Source organism: Sebastes fasciatus, chromosome 19 (genome assembly GCF_043250625.1).
Source record: "Sebastes fasciatus isolate fSebFas1 chromosome 19, fSebFas1.pri, whole genome shotgun sequence".
Taxonomy (NCBI): Eukaryota; Metazoa; Chordata; class Actinopteri; order Perciformes; family Sebastidae; genus Sebastes; species Sebastes fasciatus.
The window spans coordinates 5073237-5087052 of record NC_133813.1 but is presented as its reverse complement, the minus strand read 5'-3'; the positions used below and the strand labels follow the sequence as shown (position 1 = coordinate 5087052).

General features: G+C 41.1%; 1 protein-coding gene across 7 annotated transcripts in view; it reads left to right on the top strand.

The window, feature by feature from the left end:
• Window positions 1-205: 205 nt before the first annotated feature.
• LOC141757314 (netrin receptor UNC5D-like) overlaps window positions 206-13816 on the top strand; it is a 211930-nt gene continuing 198319 nt past the window's right edge. For 5 of the 7 annotated variants that reach the window (XR_012591619.1, XM_074617729.1, XM_074617730.1 and 2 more), the window contains exons 1-2: window positions 235-298; window positions 2483-2869. Coding sequence is in view for 6 of the 7 variants with exons in the window: in XM_074617729.1 (XP_074473830.1) it covers window positions 2782-2869 (88 nt within the window). In the remaining variant the exon portion in view is untranslated. Of the gene's footprint in view, window positions 299-2482; window positions 2870-13816 lie in introns of all 7 variants that reach the window. The other 2 variants (XM_074617728.1, XM_074617727.1) reach the window with 2 other exon arrangements.

Here is a 13816-nt window from a genome sequence, read left to right as displayed (position 1 = left end):
TTTTAAAAAGCCTACTTTCACAACCTCTGCCTCTCTGTCCCCACTTTCAGTCCACTTCCCCAGGCTCATGCATTTCTATGATGCCTTGCAGTCATTGCTATTATCTACCTGTCCACCAGAGGGCCTCAGACTTTTCCACCTGACTCCTATACATCCACCTGCTCACCTGTGTCTCATTTCCCCAATCACCCCATCAGTACTTCAACCAGCCCTTTCTCCCCTGTCAGTGCCAGTTTGCATTCAGCCACCTGTTCACCAATTGCTCCCTCTTGGATCTGTTGGACTCCCACCTCATCTTGTAAGCCTGTTCCTGACCATTGCCTCCAGTACATTTCCTTGTATCTTGTGTGCGTTTGTCTGTATTTGAGTCCTCCTCCTTCTGTTGCCTGAATTTACCAACTGTGACACCAATGATGAGGGTAATAAAACCAAATATATAAAATAAGAGCTTCACCTCAGCCAACTGCCACATTAAAATGCCAATAATATAAAACAATACAGAACGTGACGGAAGCCAATTTAATTGTTTTTAAGAAAAAGAAAGTCAAAATTCTCTGATTCCAGCTACTTAAATTTGAATGCTTTCTGTTTTCTTTACAGTGAACTGAATATCTTTGAGTTGTGGACAAAACAAGACATTTGAGGACGTCATCTTGAGCTTTGGGAAACACTGATCAACATTTTTCACTGTTTTCTGACATTTTGTAGACCAAACAAATAATCGATTAATCAAGAAAATAATAGACAGATTAATGAAAATAAGTATTAGTTGCAGCCCTAACTTTGAGTAAATGTTGCTAATTATGTACTTTAAAATTCAAGACTTTTACTTGAAATGAAGGATTTTTTGGTGGTAGTGCTACTTTTATTTTGGTAAAGGATCTTCTTCCTCTGCCTATACATAATTATAAGGCTGCTTATATTCTTATGTGATATATTCAATAATATAACACTCTGAAAGTCTTCTCTGAAAAAGTATACTTTAAATACTTATTTAGTTTACATGTAATTTTACTTTAAGAAAATGATCTAAATATGTCCTCCACCACTGCACTCCAATACAAACACTATAGATGAATTAGATCATTTAAAAAGAGACGTTTGGGAGGAAGTAGGCTGATTTAACTGAGCTTCCTACTTAATTGGTAATTGGACACCAATCAGAGGCCATATGCTCATTGGCTGAACATATACAGGCATTAATTAGTAAACATGCAATATTCCAGACAACGCCACTGGCACGAGCTCCAAGGCAACGGTGGAGATTACAACGAGCACATATCTGTCCAGAGAACAGGCTGTAGGTGGAGCTGCAAATATGAAGAAGAAAAAGAGGAGAGATAATTGAAAGACGCACACACTCTCCTCTTCCTCCCTCTCTCTCTTCCTCCCTCTCTCTCTCTCTCTCTCTCTCTCCTCTCTCCTCTTCCTCTCTCCTCTCTCCTCTTCCTCCCTCTCTCTCTTCCTCTCTCTCTCTCTCTCTCTCTCTCTCTCCTCTTCCTCCCTCTCTCTCTCTCTTCCTCTCTTCCTCTCTCTCTCTCTCTCTCTCTCTCTCTACTCTTCATCCCTCTCTCTCCTCTTCCTCTCTCCTCTTTCTCTCTCCTCTCTCCTCTTCCTCCCTCTCTCTCTTCCTCTCTCTCTCTCTCTCTCTCCTCTCTCCTCTTCCTCCCTCTCTCTCTCTCTTCCTCTCTTCCTCTCTCTCTCTCTCTCTCTCTCTCTCTCTCTCTACTCTTCATCCCTCTCTCTCTCTCTTCCTCTCTCCTCTTCCTTTCTCTATCCCTCTCTCCTCCTCTTCCTCTCTCTCTCTCTCCTCTTCCTCTCTCTCTCTCTCCTCTTCCTCTCTCGCTCTCTCCTCTTCCTCTCTCGCTCTCTTCCTCTCTCTCTCCTCTTCCTCTCTCTCTCCTTCTCTCTCCTCTTCCTCGCTCTCTCTCTCATTTCTCCTCTTCCTCGCTCTCTCTCTCCTCTTCCTCTCTCGCTCTCTCTCCTCTTCCTCTCTCTCTCTCTTCCTCTCTCTCTCCTCTTCCTCTCTCTCTCCTTCTCTCTCTCTTCCTCTCTCTCTCTCTCTCTCTCCTCTTCCTCTCTCTCTCTCCTCATCTCTCTCCTCTTCCTCTCCCTCCTCTTCGTCTCTCCTCTATATCTAGATATAGATATTTAAAAAGAACATGCATGTAAATGTAAGAAAACAATAAAGAAATAATTAATGTTTGTTGCGTCAATAAAACAAACAAACAAATAAAAAAACAATTAATAACAATATATTGCAATATCAAAGGATAAATATAAAAAACAAAAAACAAAAAACAAACAAACAAACAAACAAAAGAACCCATGAAGTAGAGGAGTAAATAAATCTTCCTCTCTCTCTCTCCTCTTCCTCCCTCTTCCTCTTCCTCCTCTCTCCTCTTCCTCTCTCTCTCCTCTTCTTCCTCTCTCTCCTCTCTCCTCTTCCTCTCTCTCTCTCTCTCTCTCCGAAAACCCGAAGCAGTCGGGCTCTCGCGCGCTCTCCCTAATTATTCCCCTCTCTCGCAGCAGAGAGCGGACTGCTCCAAGCTCCGCACCTCTTTCTCTCCATCTCTCCCTCCCTCCTTCCGCACTGCGATACCCCGAGCTCCACGTCTCTCCTGGCGGACACTAACACCTCCAACACCCAACACCTGGACCAGGTTGTCCTGGTACTACCGCGTGGGGAAGAGGAGCAGCCAGCAGACGACTAATGCCGGAGCCGGAGACAAGAGTCCTGCTGCGCCCCCGGAGCCCCTGGAGCCTCCACACAGAGCAGTGATGATGGGACAGCTCTCTGGAGGATGCTACCTGAGTTTGGGCATCCTCGTGCTCCTCGGTTCGCAGGTGCCGGCCACGTTAGCGAGAGGTGAGCACGACACACACACACTGTGAGGAGATGAGTAGAAAAGTGCAGTGTGCAGTGGAGCTGTGCTTTTAGTGTGTTTGGCTTCTGAAAAGTGATGCATGTGTGTGTGACTGTGTGAGCAAAGTAAGACATTCTCCTTGCAGCTTGCATTATGACATAGAAGTTTGTATTTGCAATGCACCACGCTGCTCTGGCTGTGAAGCAGTAATGTGCTTCCTTTTTGGGGGGAATATTTGTGTTTTTAAAGGGTTAAAACGGAGTCAAGTTTCTTTTTACGCACTGATGTGATGTGATGTGATGAAGCTCATTGGAAATTCTAAATCAGTTCTGCGAGCAGGTTTTGTCCAGATAGGAGTAGATATTATCATAATCACTGCTGCCCTTTCACCACGTTTCAACTGGAATGGAAAGACAGATCATATCATTCCATATCTTAACCAGAGCCCACTGTGTGCCAGCAATTCATTTTTGTGACATTTTATTTCCTTTTTTTAGCTGCTTAAGCCAAAACATGTTGGGTCTCATTAACCATATGATCTGGTTCATTGAAAGGTTGTCTGCAATGATTGACAATTCATTTTTGTGACATTTTATTTCCTTTTTTAGCTGCTAAATCCAACATCTGTTGACTGTTCATTAGAGGTTGTCCTGATGACCAAATATCAGTAGAATTGGAGAAGATGGTAGCTGCCTGTGTGCCCTATTTTGCTCACTTCTGTAGCCTATTGTTTCATGCAAATTCAGTATAGTACTCCCAAGCTTGGAGATAATTTCTTGAGGGCTGTGTTGTCTTCTTAAACTTGTAGTTGCTTTGAATGTTGTGGATGCTTTTAATTCCCCAGGCGTGTGCAAACATGTCATAGTGATAAAAGATCCAGTGGGCATACAGTACATGCTCTAGATCAGTGGTCTCAAACTCAATTTACCTGGGGGCCGCTGGAGGCAGAGTCTGGGTGAGGCTGGGCCGCATCAGGTATTCCACAAAAAAAGCTTTGTTAAAAAAAACAACAATCTTCTCAAACGTCATTATTAACAGTTCTTTAACTTGAATGGGTTCTTCTGAACATGAACTGTCCTGAACATTAATGGAACATTGAAGAACATGAACGGTTCTTCTGAACATGGCCTCTATTGCGTCTCCCACTTTTCCTGAAATTGTCTGTGCTCGTCACCAACCTTTCTCTTCACTGCAGGCTTTGAAAAAGACATGATTGGGGCTGTGTGACAAGATATATATTCATTCCACTTGGTGTCACTCCGCAATAAAGTTGTGCCTGCTGTGTTTGTGTTGCTCTGCAATTACACCACCAAACCGCTAGTTGGCGGCGGCGTCTCTATGAGTTTCCTTCTTCTTCTTGTACTACAAACAGAAACTGAGCGGAGTTGGAGCTAATAACTGTTGAACCACAGAACTTTTACTGACATTACTGCAACGCCGAAAAGAGAAAATATATCTGAGTGGATTTGTGTGAACAAACATTGAAAAGATGGAGGCAGAGAGAAGTAGAACTTGGTCCTGGCCGCTCAGCATCGCTGAGAGACTGGACCAATCACAGCTGTTGCGGTCTGCGTCGCCGCGACGTGTAGTTACATTTCTGGAGAGGTGCACGTCAGGCTACGGCGTCGATTACACGCAGAAGTATAAATCAAGCTTTAATCGAGTTTATGCGATGTTACACGGGCGCCGCCACAGTTGTTGTGAAATGTTTCTCTGCTTGCATCAAGCCCGGCCGATTGCCCGTCCCCGGGAGCCATATACCCCACTGTGATTGGTAGGTTCGTTCAGCTCGGGCTCGCGCAACAAAGGGACCTTCCACGGCAAACTGCCATTCACATAAAACTCGCGGGCTGAGGGCGCCTGGTTAGCTCAGTTGGTAGAGCGGGCGCCCATGTAACAAGACTTGGTCCTGACCGCGGCGGCCCGGGTTCGAATCCGGCCTGTGGCCCTTTCCGCATCCACTCTCTCTCTCCCCCCTTTCCAAGACTCTATCCACTGTCCTGTCAATAAAAATGAAAAAATGCCCCCAAAAAAAACTTTATAAAAAACTTTATAAAAAATAAATAAATTTGCGGGCCGCACTAACATTAAACTTTCATATCAAGGTGGGGGCCACAAAATATCGTCTTGCGGGCCGCAATTGGCCCGCGGGCCGCGAGTTTGAGACCCCTGCTCTAGATACTCAACTAGCAGTTGTCTTTCGTAGTGGTTGTAATGCATAAATTGGTGACGTAAACCTGAGAGAAGACTGAGATATTATATATACATGTTTCCATTTGGTCAGTGAATGCATCATCATGCAACCTTTCCTCTTTCGTCTTGCTGAGTCTGTCCTGACCTATTGACATCCATTTCAGCTCACATGGCAGCGAAACAAAGATGCATTTGCAAGTCAATTAGTCAACTAGCCCCAAGGTTTTCATTTTTGCATTCCAAGTTTGGAAATTAGCTTCAACTTTGAAATTAGCATAGCATAAATATTAGATTATGCATATGTATCTTCAGGGCAACTTTGCATGTAGAGATCAGGAGTTTTTTTTTCGTCATTTAAAGTTAGTCTGAAAGGCGTTAAATATAACCTTTTCAGAGCTGCCTGTACAGTACATGAGCAGCGTTTTCCTCAGTGGCTTCATTTCCATGTAAAAACGATGCATGATGGCTGAAAGGAGTGACCTATGCTTGGCAGGAAAAACATAATGTTTGTGCATGAAAGCAAAGTGTGCCTGTGCGTGCAAAATGCAGTTTTCATAAGCTGCAGAGGTATATGTTGTTCTACATCTGCCAGGTTATAAAGTGGCGTCTGCGATGGCTCTCTGCCAGGCTGTGGAATAAATATTTATGTTGTGCAATAATACGGATGTCAACAGTCAAATACTTTATGCTGAAATGAAATGAGATGGAATGGAAAAGGCAGACTCCTCAAAAAGTAAATGATGTAAAAGCAAAGCTAAGTTATGGAGCATGGTTGAAATAAGAATTAAGTTCTCTATCCACATATAAACTCCCCTACTGATGTAAATTTATTTCTCAATTAGGAGCCAGGTTATAATTCAGTAATCCAAATTTATTCTTGGTGTCTTGCGAGGACGGGAGCCTATCACTCACCTGCAAGCATACGATTTAAAGCTTAGCACGCTGAGAGAACACCAAGTGACGAGAACAAACTCACCCCCAGAGGAGAAACCTGGAATCCAAGCCCACAGGTGGATTCAGGGAGGAGAGACGCACGGGGATGACGAAATGTTGAGCAGCAGCAATGAAAATGAACATGACAGAGGCGTGTTATTAGCAGTGGGATCAGTGGAGAAGCCGTGTTGGCAGTGAAACGCTGAGCACCACAGCTTGGACATGTTTATATTTATGTAGAGTGTCACATGTGAGTGTAGCTACACAATTTGAGTCATCTGTGTTGAAGGACCGTGGCTTAGTTCGTAGGCGTTTCTCCTTGACTTCCTGTAAATGAGTTTCTTTGCAGGTCATTCATGTTGGAAAAAGAGCTTTTCATGAATTTCAGAAAATGCTCAATTGTCACATTTCACCTGAAGCCAACCTCAAAATAATTTCACATTTCATAAGTGGATTTAAGTTCAATGGTAAAAATGGAGAGCTTGTACCAAAAATGTCACAAAAACATGAAGCATAATGTTTAGAAGAGTATGACTGCAACAAACTTTGATTATCAATTCATTTGCAGATTGTTTTCTCAATTAATCGTTTGGATTTATTAGATATCATCACAATTAGGGCTGGGCAATACGGCCAAAATCTTCTATAATGATATAGGTCATTTAGTATCTCGATAATAATATATATTACGATATAGCATGTTTTCTGGTAATTCAATAAATAAATAGTCTATATGATAATAACCACCAGCCTATTTTTGTATACTCCCGTGTGAATTAAATACTTGACAAATGATAAGTACTGAGTATTTTCTCATTTTAAGAACTTGAGCAAAATAAATATAACTGCTGCACCCGATTCGACTGTTCATCAGACCATTAATTAGGCGTTATCAGTCGCTATAAGCACCATATATATGGGTCAGTAGGGGCCTACTAAGCCTACTATTTTGTAAAAGTGAAAGTGAAACTTAAAAGCAACACGTAAAACTGAAATGAAACGTCTCGTTTTGAACACAACCAAAAAGGCTTCTTTAGGTTTAGGCAATACATCTACAACTTCTTTAGGTTTAGGCAAAAAACAACAACACAAAACACCACGTTTTGGGATGAAATAATTATGAACACAAAGACACACTGCTGGTTTCACACCGGATGCAAACTCCGGTCTCCTGGGTGAAAGCCTCCACCTCTTATGGAGTTTCACACTGTCTATACTACAGCGCCTGACTTCTGCTTCTGCTCCTGTTATAATTACTACGTTCTCTAGAGGTCACTGTCGTGTTCTTTTATACCTTCTTTCGGTGATCTACCACGTGAATAGATGATAAAACCTACTAGTGGGTGTAGTAGGCCCCTACTGACCCACATCTATGGGGCTTATAGTGACTGATAACGACCATTTAATAGCCTGATAACAGTCTAATCAGTAGACGATAGACATTTGTATAGCGTTTTGACGATACATATCATCATCATTGCTCAGCCCTAATCACAATTTCCTAAAACTCAACGTGATGATATAAAATTTCTTGTTTTTGCCCAACCAAGACTCTAAAACATAAAGATATTCAATTAATACTATCACATAAGACAAAGTCCTCACAATTTAGAAGCTGGATCAAATGAATGTTTTGCATTTTTGCTTGAAAAGTGACTAACGATCGATGGGTTGAGCTGAGGCTGAGTGACAAAGGCAGGGTTGGAAAGTTGGTGCACTGAAAGACGGACACATTGCTGGTTTTGGTCTTTATTTATTTGTCCACATATATAGAAAAATGCCAGCCTTCTTTTTAAAACGGGATGTGTGAATGGTATAAACTAATTGGATAGAGTACTTGCTTGAAAACATCAGTTAGGTCCTAATGGACTTTATAAGGTTATCGGGGTGAAATCAATAAATGTACCCCTGTGCTGTGACACTGACATGACAACACTGTTGAGCTGTCTAAGTGGTCAGCCCGGAGCACGCCACCACTCTCTATCCTCACGCTAAGCCGATGACAGACGTCTGACTGACCTTCTGATCATGCTACAGTAGGTTAGGCAGGATATCCGCCACTTTAACCTTCCTGCAACCGGAATGTCATGAATAGATCAACACAACACAGCAGCACTGCAAAATGCTGGCACAATACACAATTTAAATTTAGGAACATTAATTTTGCTTTAAATTAAATCACATTTGACAGGCCCGTAGTGGCCGAGGCCCGTCGTACCTCCTGCTGTAAAAAACGCATCCTGGCTCGAGCGTGGCGCAAGTGGAAAAACTCAGGATAGAAACAGAAAGAGAGAGAGAGAGTGAGATAAAGGGCAATGGAGTCATCTCTGCCATGTTTTATTTATCCCAAAAAAATGACTGCCAGACTCTTTCTCAAGCTCCAGCTTTGATTTAACTGACACTTCACATGAGTTGAATTCACGAGCACAGATGGGCTGGTATCCACAGTTGTTTCTATTCTGTAGGAGATCGCATGGTGGTCATATTGCCCAGTTTCGCTATTGCATTATTCAGAAGGAACCCATTTCTCTATCCAACTCACCAACCCCCCGCCCCCTCTCCCATCATCGCTTCTGCACATTCAGAGGGATCTAAGCTCACCGGCAGCCAAACAAGAGTAGGGAACATTGTTTACATTGAAGCCACAAAATCAAATATGGGGGAAATGATATGATTCTTGGGAGTAAACATACCCATTATTACGCTGATGAAGTGTGATGAGTCTGTGTTGGACAGAGCTTCAGTGGTAATCAAACGGCTATTGTTTTTTGTCTTTGGGATATCGAGACGTTGGAATGTGGTCAATAGACGAGCTTTTGTACGTGGTATTCCCACGAGAGGTAGGATTGATTGGAACAGAATCCCTTTGTTTGCTCCAATAAAAAAACAATGCTTTCATTATATATCTGTTGATGTGACTTCATATTTCTGCTCAATTCCATTGTGGTTATGTGTATAGATCACTGGAGGCTCTCTCTCCGCTTTGCAATCAAGTTTGGTCTTTGTTGTGTTGTAGGCTTCTTTTTATTACATTATTATTATTATTAGATAGTAATTTATTTCTTGCATTATATTGTTTGGAATCAGTATGGTTTTAATATTGAATAAAAGATATGTAATTAAATATCTATGTGGCACATTAAAAATACAGCTGTAGACTTCTAAATGTGGCACACCTTATTTTATTCACAAGCTACTGGATCCGAATACTGAAGGTTCAAAATGCTAACATTGAGAATATCTGACTCCTGAAATTGACATGTGAGCAGCTTTTGCTAGAGAAGATGTATCACTCTGTTGGGAGTTATTGGAAGTACAAAAGCACGCAGTACACCCGCAATTGTACAGTGGTGCTACAGAGTGGAGGTTGTGAGGTTCTTCCCTCGTAAATGACCTTTGGCCGACCTGCTGCCAGCGACATTTGTCATTTTAGTGATTTCCCTCTTTAGTGATAGCGACGGTCAGCGGCGGCTAAAAATGAGAAGCTGCTACCTGAATGTTTTCTACACTAAAACATTAATAGATTGGCGAATCTGTGCATTTTGAAATATGGTTGTCAGAACTGCACAAATAATTTTTCACAAAGGCACATTCTAATTTTCTCTGACATACTAAGCAGTGAAATGCTTACTGTACACTATAAAGCTTTGCAATACTAGCAGGCTGTGGTGGACAGTAGAGTACAGTGATGAATGATTTGATCGGGTTCATTTAAGCCAACATGACTGATTAAAACTACGGCTGTCAATCGATTAAAATAGTTAATTGCAAGTTAACCGCACATTTTTAATCCGTTCAAAATGTACCTTAAGAGGAGATTCGTCAAGTATTTACTGCAGCCCAACAGGCAACAACAGCTGTCAGTGTGTCAGTGTGCTGACTTGACTATGACTTGCCCAAAACTGCATGTGATTATCATAAAGTGGGCATGTCTGTAAAGGGGAGACTCGTGGGTACCCATAGAACCCATTTTCATTCACATATCTGGAGGTCAGAGGTCAAGGGACCCCTTTAGGAAAATGGTCATGCCAGTTTATCCTCGCCAAAATTTTGCGTAAGTTTGGAGTGTTATTTTTCCTCCTTCCTCCTCCTTGCAAGTTGTGTTGATGCTTTAAAGAAATTAGTGGCGTTAAAACACATTTGCGATAACGTGTTATTATCGCGTTAACGTTGACAGCCATAATTAATAGATTAGCTAATCACTACACTGTACAGTAAGTGTAGTGAATCTGTGCATTTTGAAATATGGTTGTCAGAACTCGAAAATAATTTTTCACAAAGGCGCATTCTAATTTTAACTGGCATATACAATGAAATGCTGCTTACACTGCAGAGCTTTGCAATACTATCAGGCTGTTTTGGATGGTGCAGTACAGGGATGAATGATTTAATCTGGTTTATTTAAACCACAGATTGATTTAAAACATACCCACATCGGCCTTGATACCAATTCCTGGAATCAACCCGGAGCATCTCCATCACATATTCATAGTACCATACTATATAGTGATTATACTTTCATCATTCAGCATGATTTATACATGTTGCATGCGTACTGAATGTTCACATGCACTATAAAGTGGTACTGCGGTATCTGATCTGCCCAAAATGCCGAGAGAATGACAGGGTGTCAAATGTTGCCATTTGAGTCGCCTCCTGCAGATTTGCCTCTCAGCCTTGAAGCTTTCTGTTCGATAAGAGCTAGCAATGCTGTCATGTGTTTTTCTAATAACACTGAAAGGGAAGCCTTGGAGATAACTGCCCATCCACAATACACCATTCAATGCCTCACTGGCTAACTCAAGGGCATTGCCACAAAGGCAAGATTCACACCATGCACCGTTCACTTCAATGTCAAACACTGTCTCTCTCCCCATCTCCCACTTTGTACCGATGGGTAGCACTTTTGTTCCCTCCGAAGCGCTTTTATTCCATAAATGCCCCGTCCCCTCATCCTTTCTTGTTGTCCACTCCTCCCTTTGCAATCCCTTTCAATGTAATTTAGCTTCAGTGGATTGTTGCTATGACGAATGTTTTGGTTCTGGTATCATTTCTCACCTCACCTGACTGAAGGAGAAGGGAGCGTGGAGCTCAGAGAGGCAGAACGAGGGAGCAGGGGATGTTTGAAGCAGAAGGAGAGAGAGAGAGAGGGAGAGACGGATAGGAGGGTTACAGTGCAGAATACTTAAGCATCTCATGTTATCAGTGACTGCCACAGCAGTTTGTCAGTAACAGCGAGCACCTGTCACTGTTCTCCCTGATGAATTAATTTCAAGAGTAATCAAAAGCAAATGCATATTTAATGACTTCTGGATTAAAGTAAGGGTTCAGTGTTTGTTTATGTGTGTGTGTGTGTGTGTATGTGTGTGTGCTACGGTGTTTTGACATACAGAGGCGTTGTTCATGTTCATGCACCAGTTTTAGTGTCGAGTGAGAAAAATATGATGAAAGTAAATCAAAAAGAAAACATTTAGACATCAGCCAGAATCAATGTTTAGGTGTTTTTTTACGTTGTCTTTAGGGCTGTCAAAGTTAACGCCATAAAAACGTGTTAATACAAATTTGTTTAAACGCCACTAATTTCTTTAATGCATTAACGCAACTTGCAATTTTTTTCATTTTTTCATTTTTTCAAGATACTGGCAACATATGCAACTAAAAAAACTCAGGAATCCATCGGTACCAACCATGTCATACCAGCTTGTTGCAAAGGAGTTTAAATAACGCTCCAAACTTGCACTAAATTTTGGCGAGGAAAAACTGTCATGACCATTTTCAAAGGTGTCCCTTGACCTCTGACCTCCAGATATGTGAATGAAAATTAGTTTTATGGGTACCCACGAGTCTCCCCTTTACAGACATGCCCACTTTATGATAATCACATGCAGTTTGGGGCAAGTCATAGTCAAGTCAGCACCCTGACACACTGACAGCTGTTGTTGCCTGTTGGGCTGCAGTTTGCCATGTTATGATTTGAGTATATTGTTTTATGCTAAATGCAGTACCTGTGAGGGTTTCTGGACAATATCTGTCATTGTTTTGTGTTGTTAATTGATTTCCAATAATAAATATATACACACATTTGCATAAAGCAAGCATATCTGCCCACTCCCATGTTGATAAGAGTATTAAATACTTGACAAATCTCCCTTTAAGGTACATTTTGAATGGATACAAAAATGTGTTATTAATTTTCTATTCATCGTGACTATCTATGGATCGATCGACAGCCCTAATTGTCTTACAATGGAGACTTCAACATAGACTGTAGTGACATTATTGATGTGAAACTTACTGGAAACACATCAATTTTGAGAATTGTAAGAAATCCATACAGGCGAACATGTGATTGATTTCCTTGTTAGTGTGCTTCAGAACCAATAAAGCCCTTATACCCTATACTCTATCTATACTTCATGAAACACATGCTGTCATGGCTGCTGGAGTCATCAACCATGTTAGCTCTGACATTGTCCATCTGTAATGGTTTGAGGCCAGTAAGGTTTGGTGGTAAATGTGATCCCATTTAAAGCTGTGGCTCTAGTCTTCGTCCTGTTTCTGTCTCATGAACGCAGCACTGTTGGTTAATGGTCGGGTATAACTGCTCGTCCACATTCCTTATATCTAGACATCCTTTTGTGAATTCAAGCGACGTTTGCTCTCACTCTCCCTTTTTACTAAAAAAAATAAAAAAAATAAGATGTCATCCCGAGCTGCAGAAAAGCACTACGCCTGGCCATATTTCATGCAGCCCTGTCTGTTCTCAATGGCTATTTGGTGCTTTTGTGAGTGTCAGAACTGCAGGATGGGGTTTAAGAGTCCCTCTCGGTGTATATGAAGTCTACATAATACCTCTCTGTAGTCGTGTGGCTGCGTGTAGTAAAACCAACAAAGCTCCGTCATTCATAAAGTAAAACAAAGGTTGAATTCGATTGGTCTTTGAAGATGCCTCCTGTGTTTTTGTGGAGAAACGCTCAGCCCTGCAGACAAAGAGGGACGATTCAGAAGCACCGTCTCTGAGAAGAAGCTATAAAACACATTAAACTCAGAGTTGAATTTTTTAATCACATTGAACAGACTACCGGCATATTAAAAACTAATGCATTTTCCTTTAATCCAGATTTCATGAGTCTGTAAAAAAACAAAACAAGGATTCAAAGACAAAAATGGACTGCAAATAATTTGAAGTTTTTTGCCTAGCTTCCAGTCAAAATCATCCTGCAAGAGAAGAAAGATTATGATCAAAACCTCTACGTAGGATTAAAGACAATGTGGATGGGAAGCAGTAGAAACTGTTTGCAAGTCAGCAACACCTTCAGCACTGTATGTCATCAGGATGTCAAGTTTATCGTCATGTTTTTCTAAAAAAAATACATTTTACACATTTAATTAATACACACAGAGGTTAATGAAGCTGAAATAAGCATATGAGTAAACCTGAATATTAAATGCATGTTAATCATCCACCTCGTAATTAAATAACATTCTTAATTCACTGGATCGGAACATATTTATATTAATTTATTCCACTGACCATGCACACCGCCACCGTCATGTCTAGAATATGGGATTTCCCCAGACTGTAGGCTTTAAATTTGCAGTTTTAGGAAAGAGCTTTGGTAAAAACTAGGGCTGTCAATCGATTAAAACATTCAATGGTGATTTAATCACATGATTATCCATAGTTAATTGTTTTATTTGTTCAAAATGTACCTTAAAGTGAGATTTGTCAAGTGTTTAATACTCTTATCAACATGGGAGTGGGAAAATATGCTGATTTATGCAAATGTATGTATATATTTATTATTAAAAATCAATTTACA